The sequence below is a fragment of the Octodon degus genome, unplaced genomic scaffold (genome assembly GCF_000260255.1).
Source record: "Octodon degus isolate 3935 unplaced genomic scaffold, OctDeg1.0 scaffold00084, whole genome shotgun sequence".
NCBI lineage: Eukaryota > Metazoa > Chordata > Mammalia > Rodentia > Octodontidae > Octodon > Octodon degus.
The window spans coordinates 2,111,672-2,125,155 of NW_004524660.1; the positions used below are offsets into that span (position 1 = coordinate 2,111,672).

General features: G+C 42.6%; 1 protein-coding gene across 2 annotated transcripts; it reads left to right on the forward strand.

Moving 5' to 3' along the window:
- Positions 1-12,787, forward strand: Gnat2 (G protein subunit alpha transducin 2). Of its 2 annotated transcripts, XM_023721737.1 has the most exons (10): positions 1-666; positions 778-953; positions 2,638-2,680; positions 2,918-3,059; positions 3,867-4,024; positions 6,520-6,648; positions 6,890-7,019; positions 8,315-8,468; positions 8,972-9,181; positions 12,140-12,787. In XM_023721737.1, the coding sequence occupies exons 2-9, from the start codon at positions 836-838 to the stop codon at positions 9,160-9,162; spliced, it is 1,065 nt and encodes a 354-aa protein (XP_023577505.1). In that variant the 5' UTR covers positions 1-666; positions 778-835; the 3' UTR covers positions 9,163-9,181; positions 12,140-12,787. The 2 variants fall into 2 exon arrangements, with proteins under 2 accessions (XP_023577505.1, XP_023577504.1); XM_023721736.1 differs by having other exon boundaries at positions 1-953.
- Positions 12,788-13,484: the final 697 nt, after the last annotated feature.

Sequence of the window (13,484 nt, forward strand, 5' to 3'; positions counted from 1 at the left end):
TATAGCTCAAGATGCAGGCCAGTATCACAAAATAGGAAGGGGTATGTACAGAGATGAAGCACTACAAAGAAACAATACTGTAGCTTCCAGTGGCCCTGCAGGAGCTGACACAGTCCTTATCTTTCCCAGGAAGATCATTACTCCAAACAAAACTTTGGGGGCGGGGGAGATGATTCAGTAGAATAAGCACTTCCCTGGCAAGTGCAAGGGCCTGAGTTCAATCCCTGGTTCCACAAAAACAACCCCAAAACTTTGCCAGGACTGGTCTGATCAGTGAGCTATCTACGCTGTCTTAAAGCCCTTAAAGCTAGGATCCTAAAATCTGGAGGCTCAATATGCACAATGACTCCTGTGTGTCTCCCTAACCTCCAGTCTACAATACAAGTCAAACCAAGAAAGCAAGCTCTTTGAATAGATCGCCCCCCTCCAAGAGATGAGGTGGCCATCATTTCATTCCCAAAGCTCTAGCATCCACACCCTTCCTTCCTGTGTCAGAACCTGGGTCATTTCCTGGATCATTTCCCTTGCTACAGAACATTTTGAATCTTTGCCCTTTGTCTTATTGGTAAAGCTCTTAATTGGCTAGACTCATCACATTGGTAGACATGAAGGCTATAATCCCTAGACCAAGAAAGCCTCCAGTTGGGGTAGGGAGTCTCGGCCAAGGTAGGCAGCAAAGGAGAACTTATTACCTGCTATCACCTAGTCCTGTATTAAGCTTTTAGGACAGCAAGAGAAGGACACTCAACCCCAAATACTTTTTCACTTTTCACACAGAAAATCTTACAGGAGAGGCTAAAAAAAGCCTGAGGAAGTAGTTGAGGAGTCCACAGAGATGGGGAGTGGAATCAGTGCAGAGGACAAGGAGCTGGCCAAGAGATCCAAGGAGCTGGAAAAGAAGCTGCAGGAGGATGCAGACAAAGAGGCAAAGACTGTCAAGCTGCTGCTGCTGGGTGAGTGAGCGTGGAAGGTGTGCCTGCAGGACGCCATGCTCTTCTGTTCCCTGGAGGAGTGGTGGGTTCTAGTCTACCCCAAGGGGAGGAGGCACAACAGATCTGTTTTCCTTTTTCATTTCAGTCTTAGGTCAGACCCAAGATCTAGGGGTGAGAGTTAATATGGTGTCTGCACAGTTACCCCAAAGGAGCTACTGAAATTTCCCCATTCTTCTTGAACCAGGAACAGCACAAGGTCCAAGGCAGACCACTCCTCAGATCTAACCAAATCAACAGCTCCTTTTGGCCTGACAAGTACCAAGAACCTTGGCTATGTGGACACTCAATCTACAGTGAGGGTCTGGCTCAAGGACTCAGAAGAGAATAGGACCTTTTTTACCCCACAATCCTAACGCTAAGACCCTGGAATAGGCCCACTGATTCTTGAGAAGTATACTGGTTTCTTCCTGCTTTCAGAAAAATTTTAGAACTAGGGAAGTGCGAGAGGAGAGCCAGGGTCTTTAGGGTGTCAGCCAAGGATCCGACCAGGGCTATATACAGTAGCAAGGCAAGCAACTTTGTGCCCGCCTGAGCCTGACTTAGGGGAGAAAAACAAGAACCAAAACCACTAGCCTTACCAGAGACCCAGGCTATCTGTAGCAGGTGGGTCCCATGCAACTAAAGAATAGCTGCCTCATGGATTTCTAAGGCTATGGACAGAATACCAGGCTAAAGGCATCCTATCCCATCTGTGCCCAAGGACACATCAAGGAGCCTAGGAATTACAGAGGGAAATGGAGGTGACAGGGACCCTGAGGGATCTTTCAAGCCTAAACAGATTCTTTAGCTTCAGAATAAGCAGCTTAAGAGGGGGAAAAAGCACAAGCTAAGCGTGGTGCTGAGGGATCAGGGCAGCACCGACAGAGGGGGGACGGAAGGGAAGAGTGTGAGTGAGGATTAAGGCATTTTAGTCAAATAAGGAATCATCAAGGTAATGAAAAACATTTCAAGAAAGTAATTAAGGTCTCTGGTCCTGGCCAAGACTATTCACCCAGAGAGGAACCATTAAAGGAATTCCTCTGATTCCTTTAATGGGGGTTCTCAGTGGAGAGATTTTTGAAACTTTTCAGTTGCTACAACTAGGACAGTGGGGTGCTACTGGCCTCTAGTGGGTAGGGACCAGGAATGCTACTAAACATCCTGCAGTGCCCCTAAAAAAAAAGAAACCCAGCCCAAAATGTAGAAAGTTAAATAAACTCTACTCTAAAAAGGTCACTGCCTGGCACAGTGCCACATTCCTGTAATCCCAGAATCAGGAGGCTGAGGCAGGAAAGATCAAAAATTTAAAGCCAGCCTGAGCAACTTAGTGAAATTCTATCTCAAAATAAACACGGTTGGGCATGTAGCCCAGCACTGTTTGCCAGGCAAGTGTGAGGACCTGAGTTTGATCCCCAACATTTTAAAAGAAACAAAAAAAGCTAAAAACGCTGACTGCGGATGCAGCTCCATGGTATAGCATACTTGCCTAGCTTATGTGGAGTCCTGAGTTCAATTCCCCAGTACACTACCACACACACAAATCTATCTATCACCCAGTCAATCCAAGTCACCCAGCCTGGGTCCAAAGTGCCTGCAACCATCGCTCTTTTCCTAAAATGCTGGGAGAAACTCGTGGAAGTGGAAGCATAAGCATTTCTCCTTCCAGGTGCCGGGGAGTCAGGAAAGAGCACCATTGTCAAGCAGATGAAGTGAGTAGAAACAAAAGCGCCCAAGGATTTGGAGTGGGGGGGGCGGTCGTTAAGAAACCAGTGGAGGGATTTGAGAACAGGCTCTATCCTGAGCCCAGGTGCTTTAAAGGAACTACGCCTCAAAGCCCTCACTCTACTTTGTGACAGGTTTTTAGGGTCCTTTAAATCCCCTTAGATTCCCAATCCCTTAGATTTGGTGACTTAGGTCCAGCTAAAAGCCCGTGTCCACCTCTTAAGGATCATTCACCAGGATGGCTACTCGCCAGAAGAATGCCTCGAGTTCAAGTCTGTCATTTACGGGAACGTATTACAGTCCATCCTGGCTATCATCCGCGCCATGTCCACGCTGGGCATTGACTATGCCGACCCGAGCCGTGTGGTATGTGATGTTATATGGTTAAAGCAAGACTATTGTGGACAAGAAACTGAACCCGAGGCCAATAAACTATGAAGAAAGTTGAGTAAGAGTAAGTTCTGTGTAACTAAAATCCGATCTGCTGAGCTTCCAATCTTCTCAGTTCTGGAAAAGTAAGCAACTTCTACCTTTAAAATAAATGCTTGCAGAATCTCTGCTTTCTCTGCATTTTTGTCCTCTTTTACTACATAAATTGTTCCCCTGGGGCTTTTTGCCCTGGCCATGACCTTTTATAAGCTAAATCTCTAGTTTTAGTATTGGCCTTGCCCTAAATGTGAATCACTGAAATGAAGGAATGTGATGGGTTCCTGTCTTCTAGCTTATCAATTTCATGGTCAAATCTGGCCTTTAAACTGAGACACTTTCTGCAGCAAAGCACCGACATTTTGTGGCAGTCTACTCTGAAACTAAGTTGAAGTTGTAAATACCAGAGAACCAGCACCTGGGACCTTTGCACCATCCTCTAGGGGTGTCCAAGCTGGATAAAACACCACTCCCTATGTCTGTGCAGCATATTCAAAAGTTAGTGTTTAAAATGGAATTTTCAGGGATGAGGAGCTAGCTCAGCAGAATAAGCGCTTGCCTGGCAAGCGCAAGGGCCTGAGTTCAATTCCTAGTTGGGGGCGGGTGGGGTTTAGATGGAATCTTCACAAAAGACTGCCTCCACTTCAGGCTTTGGTAGCATGCAAGATGCTTTTTATTCAGCAGTATTCCCACAGGCCTCCTGCAAAGCCGAAGCCCCTGTGTCATTCTCAGTTTTCCGCATTACAGGACGATGGGCGACAGCTCAACAACCTGGCTGACTCTACTGAGGAGGGGACCATGCCTCCTGAGCTGGTGGAAGTCATTAGGAAATTGTGGAAGGACGGTGGAGTGCAAGCCTGCTTCGACAGAGCTGCAGAATATCAGCTCAATGACTCAGCATCTTAGTAAGACTGCCTGGGGAGGAGGGATGATGCTTAAGCAATCTTGCAGGAGAAATCCCACTGGCCTTAAATACCACGCCTTGAAAGCGGAGACACACACACTACACTTAACGCCTGCCATCACCTGCCAGCTCCCACCCCTCGCGGACACACACACTACACTTAACGCCTGCCATCACCTGCCTGCTCCCACCCCTCAAGATTACTTTACCCTCACTTACCGCAGTCTATAAAGCTAGTGGCACAAAATTCAAAATACAATTGCTATAATGGCTCTTAACCCTGTTTTCTTAAGCTAAACACTTAGCTCCTCCTTTCAGAATCTAAAACAGCCCTGCAGTTCTCCTGGAGGTGCATGAATGATGACCCTCTTTTTTTTTTTTTTTTTTTTGGTACTGGGAATGGAATTCAGGACCCTGCACTTGCCAGGCATGTGTTTGTGCCACTAAGCTATCTCCCCAGCCTCAGCCCTTTCTTTTTTTTAAATTTTTTTTTTTTTTTATTTGAGAGAGAGAGAGAGAGAGAGAGAGAGAGAGAGAGAGAGAGAGAGTGGTGTGTGTGTGTGGCCAGCTCAGCCCACCAGGGGGCGAGGCTGGCTGGCATGTGGTGCTGGGGGATTGAACCGCGGTCCCCGATGCTTTGCTAAGCTTGTTCTAAGTAGGTGCTTTAGACCACTGAGCCATCTCTCCAGCCCCAGCCTCAGCCCTTTCAAGGCTGACTTTTCTACATGTAACTCAGGCTGTACCTGGGCTACAGAAATGAAAATCTCCTTGACCATAGCACCTTAATGTCAGAATATTAGGGTGAGTGGAGGGCCTGGGAGATAGTTCAGTAGAATAAGCACTTGCCTGGCAAGCACAAGGGCCCAAGTTCAATCCCTGGTTCCGCCAAAAAAAAAAAGAAGAAAAAAAATATTAGGGTTGAGGACTCAGGAATGACCAGGGCAAACCAAAGGAAGGTGGGCAGGAATCCAACAATTAGCTGTGCACAGGTGGTTCCAAAAAGATAAGGGAAGCAGGGTTTATCAATCCTACAACGGTATAGTATCATGCTGGGGCATGAGTTTCAGTTAGGTGTTTTTAACCCCTTTTTGTTACCTAATCTTGATATAACACTGTCATTTACTATCTCTGGTATGCTCCCGAAGGGCCAGTACTTGCCAGGTGTGCTATGCATATTATCTCAAGACCCTTTATCCATTTGTACAATAAGCCTTCAAGGTGTACAGGACTTTTTTATTAGCCCCATTTTCTACAAATTCAACAGTCATTTAATTTGCCCAGTATCACACACATAAACAGCAGAGGCTGGAGTTGCACCCAAGTCTGCTTGGCCACAAAGCTGATTTAAAAACAAACAAAAAACCAAACAGGGTCTCATAATGTCTCTGACACTGGGAAAATTATTTAATCCTTCTGAATTATTCCTTGACATCTACAGCAAGGCTATGAATTGGGCATGGCAGATTGCTTCCGCAGTCCCACCACTCTGGAATGCTGAGGTACAAAAAAGCCAAGTTCTCGCCCAGCCTGGGCAATTTAGCAAGGCCGTCTCAAACATTTGAAAAGCAGGGGTGGAATGAGGTAAAGCAATGCACTGGGTTCAACACCAAAAGTCAAAACTTAAAAAAAAATGAGGAGTCTTAAAGCTTTTAAGGTTCACTGAGAATTTAAATGTGAAAATATCTGACATGTATTAGATTTTTATGTTAATTTCCCTTTTCTTCAGTCATTTCTCTTAAAATATCCCTTCCTTCTACCATTTTTTAAAATTTTCTCATTTTTTATGGTAACTTCCAAACATACCAAAGGGAAATAACAATCATTTAGTCTCAACAGTTAATTTAAAGCTACTCATTTGCCTCCATGTCTATCAGATGATTTTAAAGCAAACCTCAGGTATCACTTCATCCTAAAAATTTCATTACATTATCTCTAAAATATAACGGCTCTTTTTTAAAAAATATAGTATCATCGTACCTAAATATTTAATAATTCCCTAACAGCATCAGTCACCCAAATCCATGCTCAAATTTCCCCAATTACAATTTTATTCATGATATAAACAAAACTCATGCATTGCTACCTGTCTGTAAAGTAGCTTTTAATCTACCCCCACCTCTTGCTGGGGACCGAACCCAGGATCTTGTGTGTGCCAAACCATTCTACCACTGAAGGAAATCCCCAGCTCTCCTTCTGCCTCTTGATGGATCTTCTGGCACCCATTTAAAACAGTCAGTCATCCTCACAAATCTAGAAAGGATTTCCAGCTGGCAAAACTCAAACTGCATCAGCCCCTGCATCAAATGGTCTTATTCTTCAGCCCACTTACCCACATTCTTTTCTAAGAACACATAAAGATTTGAAAGAAAGAACCCTAAATTTAGTTATATGGATTCAAGCCCCGGTCTACTATCACATTAGCTGTGTGATTTGGGGTAACTTTCAATCTTATCTGTGGAAAATGTAATATCGTCAATATGGATAACTTCTGTCTAGCTACCTTAACCAACTGGACCGGATTACAGACCCTAACTACCTGCCTAATGAGCAAGATGTGCTACGATCCAGAGTCAAAACCACAGGCATCATAGAAACAAAGTTTTCTGTCAAGGATCTGAATTTCAGGTGAGTACATGGTTGTTGCAGATATCTCAGATAAACATGCACAATCCTAGAAAAGGACACGGACATTGTTTTTGGCCTTTGCTGAAGCCCAACCTGACTTACTGTCTTGTTTCCCTCAGCCCCCTACTCCGCATTTCCCATTTTGCAGTTAACTGGCCCCAGGGTTTCCTGCTCAGGAGAAACAGCAAAGATCTACGGGCCATATGCCAGGCATGTCTGTAGCTGCTGCCTCTTCCCACAGGATGTTTGATGTGGGAGGACAAAGATCAGAGAGAAAGAAGTGGATCCACTGCTTTGAGGGTGTCACCTGCATCATCTTCTGTGCAGCCCTCAGTGCCTATGACATGGTATTGGTGGAAGATGACGAGGTGGTAAGCAGCTTTGGCACCAAAGAGCCTTGCACGTCTCTCATGACCCATTCTTAGAGGCTTGTGTCGTGTCATTCCAGTGTCCCAGCTAGGATGTGAATGAGCACGACAAGCTAGCAGTCCCCTAGCAGACCAGCCAATGTCTCATGCAGACAATTCCAGAATAACACTTCTTTTGCAGGTCCCAGGCTAGCACAGTAAAGCTCCAGATTTACTAAGAATGAGGTTAGTCTCAGATTAAACATACAAGTATCTCTTGGCCACCAAAAAGTTCCTAAGAGGAACTGCGTACTAAAAGGATAAGAGACCGTCAAGTAGGCAAAGCAATTACATTTCTACTCACAGGCTCCCTATGGAAAAACAGAAGATGAAAACGTAGAACAGGGAGTGTATACTGTGTACCGTTACACAACACAGCAGAGAGGCCGAGCTACACACTTCACTTGGAAGCCTAAAAATACACCAAGTATCAACAGGAGAGAATAGCAGTCCAACTTCCTTAAATGACAACAAAAGTGGCTGCTGAAAAAAAACACGTGAGGATGAGTCCTTTCAACAGCTCTACAGGACATGTATCCAAACAGGGCCAGTTACTTCTTATTGGGCTTTTCGACAAAGGATGTTACAAGTGTGGAAAACACTAATTTCACATAAATATTTGCTCCACAGTCAGAGGTCAGCAACCTATTAATGGAAAGCTGGCTGGCTGGGGCACTGGCAACCTCCAGACTCTGAGGATGAGAAGTACCACGTCTTATCTCTTAAAAGTAGAAATCAGAGAAGGGGATAAGACAGCACAAATGCCTGTAGTGTGGCACTAGGAAATTCTATAGCACTCACTAGGGCCAAATCGCCTCCCTGTTCAAATAGATCTGAGACTCTATATCCCTGATTAGCCTAACAAAATCACCTGGAGACACAAACAGACACATACTAAATTTGGCCTAGTCTCAACCTATAACAGTACTTATACATGTGGAAGTCCTAACTGCTGTCTGGCTGCCAAAATGTACATAACATTTATTATGCCAGTTACTACCATAGACACTATATATACATGTGTTCATTTTACTATCACAGTAACTCTCTAAGGACACTGAGGCTCAGAGATGTTCAATACTTTTCCTGAAGGGACACATCTATTAACATGGGAACTCTGGCTCTACTCTTTCACACTAAAAAGAAGCTATTTGCTTTTGCATTTGGAACATTGGTCTCTCCAAGGGGAATAAGCAAGCAAGTAGGCAACTATCCCATAATTCCAATCTGATATTTCCAATGGTGTTTCCTCTCACTAGAATCGTATGCATGAGTCTTTACATCTGTTCAACAGCATATGTAACCACAAGTTCTTTGCTGCTACTTCCATTGTTCTCTTTCTCAACAAGAAAGACCTTTTTGAGGAAAAAATCAAGAAAGTCCATCTCAGTATTTGTTTTCCAGAGTATGATGGTAAGTGTCAAATGCTGCAGAAAACAGTGATGTTTTTAGTAGTAACTGGTGACTGCCTTGATCTCTATGCCAACAAGAAATAAACTTGTCTTTGGGGAGAAATTTGGGCATTCAGTTTCAGAGTTTAAACTCAGATACAAGTGGAATAAGCAGATATTAGATGCAGGACAGTCACTGACTATTGAAAGAACACCTGTCAGAAACCAAAGCTGTAGAGATAAAGACACCTCTTTCTTCGATTTCCTTGGTCTACTCAAATGAGAAACACTGGATGCAAGAGAGAAATCTCCCCAAAGCAGGTCCCCGACTGTAGTTGGCTAACACTAGGATCAAGCCAGTAACTTAAAAAGTAAATAAGCAGTTGGGGACAGGGAGATGGCTCAGTAGAATAAGCGCTTGCCTGGCAAGCACAAGGGCTTGAGTTCAATCCCTGGTTCCACCAAAAAAAAAAAAAAAAAAAGTATTAATTTATTGTATTTTTTCACTTTTTTCTGGACAACCAGGAAATAATTCCTACGAGGATGCAGGGAATTATATCAAGAGCCAGTTCCTTGATCTCAACATGCGAAAGGATGTCAAAGAAATCTACAGTCATATGACATGCGCTACAGACACACAGAATGTCAAATTTGTGTTTGATGCAGTTACAGATATTATCATCAAAGAAAATCTCAAGGACTGTGGACTCTTCTAATCCACACCCGACTCCTCAGGTCTACATCTAATTTATTTACTTTTGAGACTGGGTCTCACTACCTAGTTTGGGCTGGTTTTGACCTATGTAGGGCCCGAGCTGGTCTCAAACTTCTGGCCTCTCAAGTGCCCTGAGGCATACGTTTTATAAACAAGCTTTGAATGTAGGTGATTTCAAGCAGATAATCATAGGTCAATATACTATGACATGAAGAATGAAGCCACTGCCCATTGGGAATGGAGAATGCAAAACTGAAACTATGTCTCATGTTCTTTTGTAAGCAGAATAACCAGTAGTTTCAAAAGCATGAGGTCAAGAGTCATAAAACCTGAGTTCCAGTACTAGTTTTGCTTAACACAAGAACACAAGTATTTCACTTCTCTGTGCATCCAGTTCCTCATCTACAAAGATAGCTTTCCTATCTACTTCACTTTCCACTTCCTGATCTACTTCAGGGTTATTCTGAAACCCACAAATATAACCAAAGGAAAGACACTGAAAGCTGTTTAGTCAGAGCAAGAAAGCCACCTAAAAGCCAGGCTTGGTGGCACATGTCTGTAATTTCAGCAATCAGGAGTCTGAGGTAGAAGGATAGCCGGAAGTTCAAGGCCTCCTTACAAGCCTGTGTTTTGTGAGTATAGAGGCAATCTGAACTACATAAGGAGATTGTCTCAAAAAACAAAACAAAAAGCCCCTATAAGTGCTGTACTTTATGAAATTCAACTCTGGCTTTTAGATGAACTACACAAACCCTCCCTAAAGTCTGCAATTCACTATTAAAATGTCAATTTAGCACCCTTCTTATTAACAGCAGTTATGTGCCTCAGTTGTCTGGACCACTGGATAGATGTGAGTCTGTTTCTCAGGCACACATCCACAAGGGATCATCTTTAAAGGTACAGATAATTCCCTGTCCCTCTGTATCTCTATGAACTGCTCAGCTAGGGAGCATACTGATTAAACCTGGAGGACATCAACACACTCCCACTTGATATGATTTTACTGCTGCCACTTCTCAATCATAGAATTTAGAACAAGCGAGCAATTCTAAAATTCTCATTTGAACTGCTACACATTTCAGAGGGGAAAAAAAAAGACAGCTGAGCTCACTTTAGGCACAGAAAATCTTTGCAGTTGGGTCCATATGATGCTGGCTGAAAACACCATCTCCCCAAACAGAGCAGCAGTAAATTACTCCTTTGAGCCCCTTTGGGAGGAAATGAAGCTTGTATTTATCTTGACAGGTGGTGGAAAGTCAAGTACAGATTTAGCACTTACAGCTACTAGTAAGGAGGGCTCTTGGCATCCAAGAGTTAGTATATAAAAGTGTCAGTTAAAATGAAAGGCTGCTTCTTGCCAGAAACACCCATTCACACTCAGGCTGCCACTGGCAACATCAACACTAGAAGGACATATGAGCTTGAAACACTAAAGAATAATTTTACAACTGTTAAAACTGCGTCTGTTTAGCGGGATGTGGTGGCTCACACCTGAAATCCCAGCACTCGGGAGGCTGAGGCAGGAGGATCATTATGAGTCTGAGACCAGCCTGCACTATACAGTGAGTTCAAGGCCAGCCTGAACTACATAGTGAAACCCTATGTCTCAAAAAGAAACCTGTCTCACAGCAAAACTCACTGTCTTAAGAACATAAGAAAAAAATAAGCTCTTCTGCATCCAAAGACAGTGATTCGTCAGTGATCCAGAGATATTAATGCTCCCAACAGCCACCATACACAAGAACATCAAAGTCAATTTTCTGTTTTTCTAAGCAATTATTAAATACTTGGGCGTTTTTTGGTGTTATGCCATCTCTACATTATGTATATTTAACAAAACCATCTTCAAACTAAGATAAATAGGTCCCAAAACAGAATGTGAAGTTAGCAATAACAAAAATATAAATAACTTTACATATGTTTTTTAAAGGAGTAATTTCCCATTCACCTCTAAAGCGGGCAGAGACCATGAGGTACCTCCTTAGCACAACATGATTAAAGACACTGATGACAATAAATCAAATGTATATTAGGCTGTTTCACATAAATTTGATGACAGTTTTTTCTTTTACAAACACCCAGTATAAATTGAAACAAAAGGACAAATACTGTATTGATTTTATATACATAAGGTACAGTACTTAAAATACTCAAATTCACAGAGAAAGAAAGTAGAATGATGGTTACCAGGAGCTGGGAGGATGAGGGAAACAGGGAGTTAGAGTTTAACACACACAGATTCAAATTGAGAAGATAAAAAAGTCCTACAGATGGATAGTGGTGATGGCTGTGCAACAGTGTGAATGAACACGCTTCATCCCACTGAGCTACACACTTGGATGATTCAAATGGTGCTACGTTATATATACTTTACAGTTTTTTAAATGGAAAAAATATAATTGTAAGTGTGCTTTTATGTTTTCTACAAAGGACCAATGAATTAAATAAGTACAATAATTCTATCTTATGAGCAATATAAAAAACATATATAACCATTCCTACTCTGATAAAACTCCCACGTCCCCAAATAGTCCAAGTGAGAACATTCCATTGCAACCCCAGGATGAGACAACAGTGTTCAAGCCCAGCTCTACCTGGAGATATGCCGTAGACCAAAGTGTGCTGGCCATGCTGGGTGGAGAAGGTGGTGAAGGGTGAAGAGCTCTTACCTCCCACTGCCCTCTCTACCCGGCACAGCCCCCGGAGCACAGATTCCAGCAGGACTTCGGTGTTGGCCAGGGACTGCGAGGGTGCCAGAACCTCTGGTGGTCCTGCTCAGTAAAGCCGAGGACGTTTCTGTGAGGTTAGACAGACATATTGGAAGCTGCAGAAGGGAACTTTTCTGCCATTTGGCTATGAAAAAGTAAGCACCAGTATGAATAAAAAAATAAGGCAATGACTGAAACATAAAACAGGTAAACAACCTTTTCACCCCGTCAACACATTTTAGAGTAATTTATAATTCAACTTCATTTCAGGTCTTCAAATGACTATGAGGGAAACCATGCTGTGAAAAGACCACCAGCTACAATGAATACACATGTTGGTGCGGCCACAGGACATTACCTTTTTGTAATCCAATATAATCTTCTAAAGCAATCATAAGAACATCACAAAGCATCTTCACATATATATTCCTACTTAATCAGAACCACAGGCCATCACAGTTGAAAGAAACATCTTAGTCCATCTTTAGACAACACATGAGGGATATAAGACTGAAAGTGACCTTTGCAAGATTTCATGGCTAGGCTGAAGCAAGGGAAGACCAGCGCTCCAAATTATTCTCAATGAAGATTCGCAGGGGTCTCAAGTCCTTTATCCTACATAAGGATAAAAGAAAACTGGTAATCACTCTTACACAAATAAGTATCTTAGTTAAAATATGTGAAGGACTTAATACTGGAGTGGAAGATAGGGGTAGGCAGCATATAGGAGATAAACCAAGGTGTAGGTAATTTTCCAGGTATCAGTGATATTACAGCTTGGTAACCCTAACACATACGATAGTGTATCCCAGCAATGTATCAGTACTCATTGATATTTTATTATTTCTGTTACCTTGTGATTACCACTAAAACTCAGAAAGAGAACACACTACCATTGGGCATTAGGAAACTTTTACATTCTCTTGACACAGCACTTTCATCTATCTTTAATTTGGTATGCCTATCTTTTGATTTCATAAATGCCATGAAATAAAAATGTTTCAGTATCCCAAGTTTCTCATTTTACCTTAATTTTGTATAAAAACTAAATATTCTGTTTCCAAAATATAACATCTTTTTTTAGGGGGAAGGGAGGATCGGGGATTGAACTCAGACCCTTAGCGCTTATCCCACTGAGCCATCTCCCCTGCCCAAGACGATTATTTTACCAAATGGTCCTACTAATTTTTCCTGGGAAGAGCACTTTAACTTAGTCACATACGAGTTTCTTGCTGGACACAGTTGCATTCACCTGTCATCCTAGATACTTGGGAGTCCGAAGCTGGAGGGGCAAAGTTCAAGACCAGGCTAAGCAACTTAGCAAGACCCTGTTTCAAAAGATCTGGAGATGTAGCTCAGGAATAGCAAGCCCTGCTTATCTCCCTTTATACAATCAAAAGGGCATTTATTTATTGACAAATACTTAAAAAACGTGTGACTATTCACTAGTGATTTTGCAGTTATATGTGTACTGTAGTTGCTTAACACTTGTGTTGATTGATCCTATTAGGTCCTATTGAGTACCCAAATGTTGACCCAAGTTTGGTATAGAAAAATCACCTAATGAGTTTATTTAAAAATACATAGGGGTCAGGGAGAGAGCTCAGTAGAATAA

What these genes read in the sequence shown, in the direction of transcription:
- Gnat2 (XM_023721736.1), top strand. Translation starts at nt 836, where the DNA reads ATGGGGAGTGGAATCAGTGCAGAGGACAAGGAGCTGGCCAAGAGATCC. An exon ending in CTCAATGACTCAGCATCTTA is followed by an intron (nt 4,025 to 6,519) that starts GTAAGACTGCCT and finishes ACTTCTGTCTAG; the next exon opens with CTACCTTAACCAACTGGACC. An exon ending in TTGTTTTCCAGAGTATGATG is followed by an intron (nt 8,469 to 8,971) that starts GTAAGTGTCAAA and finishes CTGGACAACCAG; the next exon opens with GAAATAATTCCTACGAGGAT.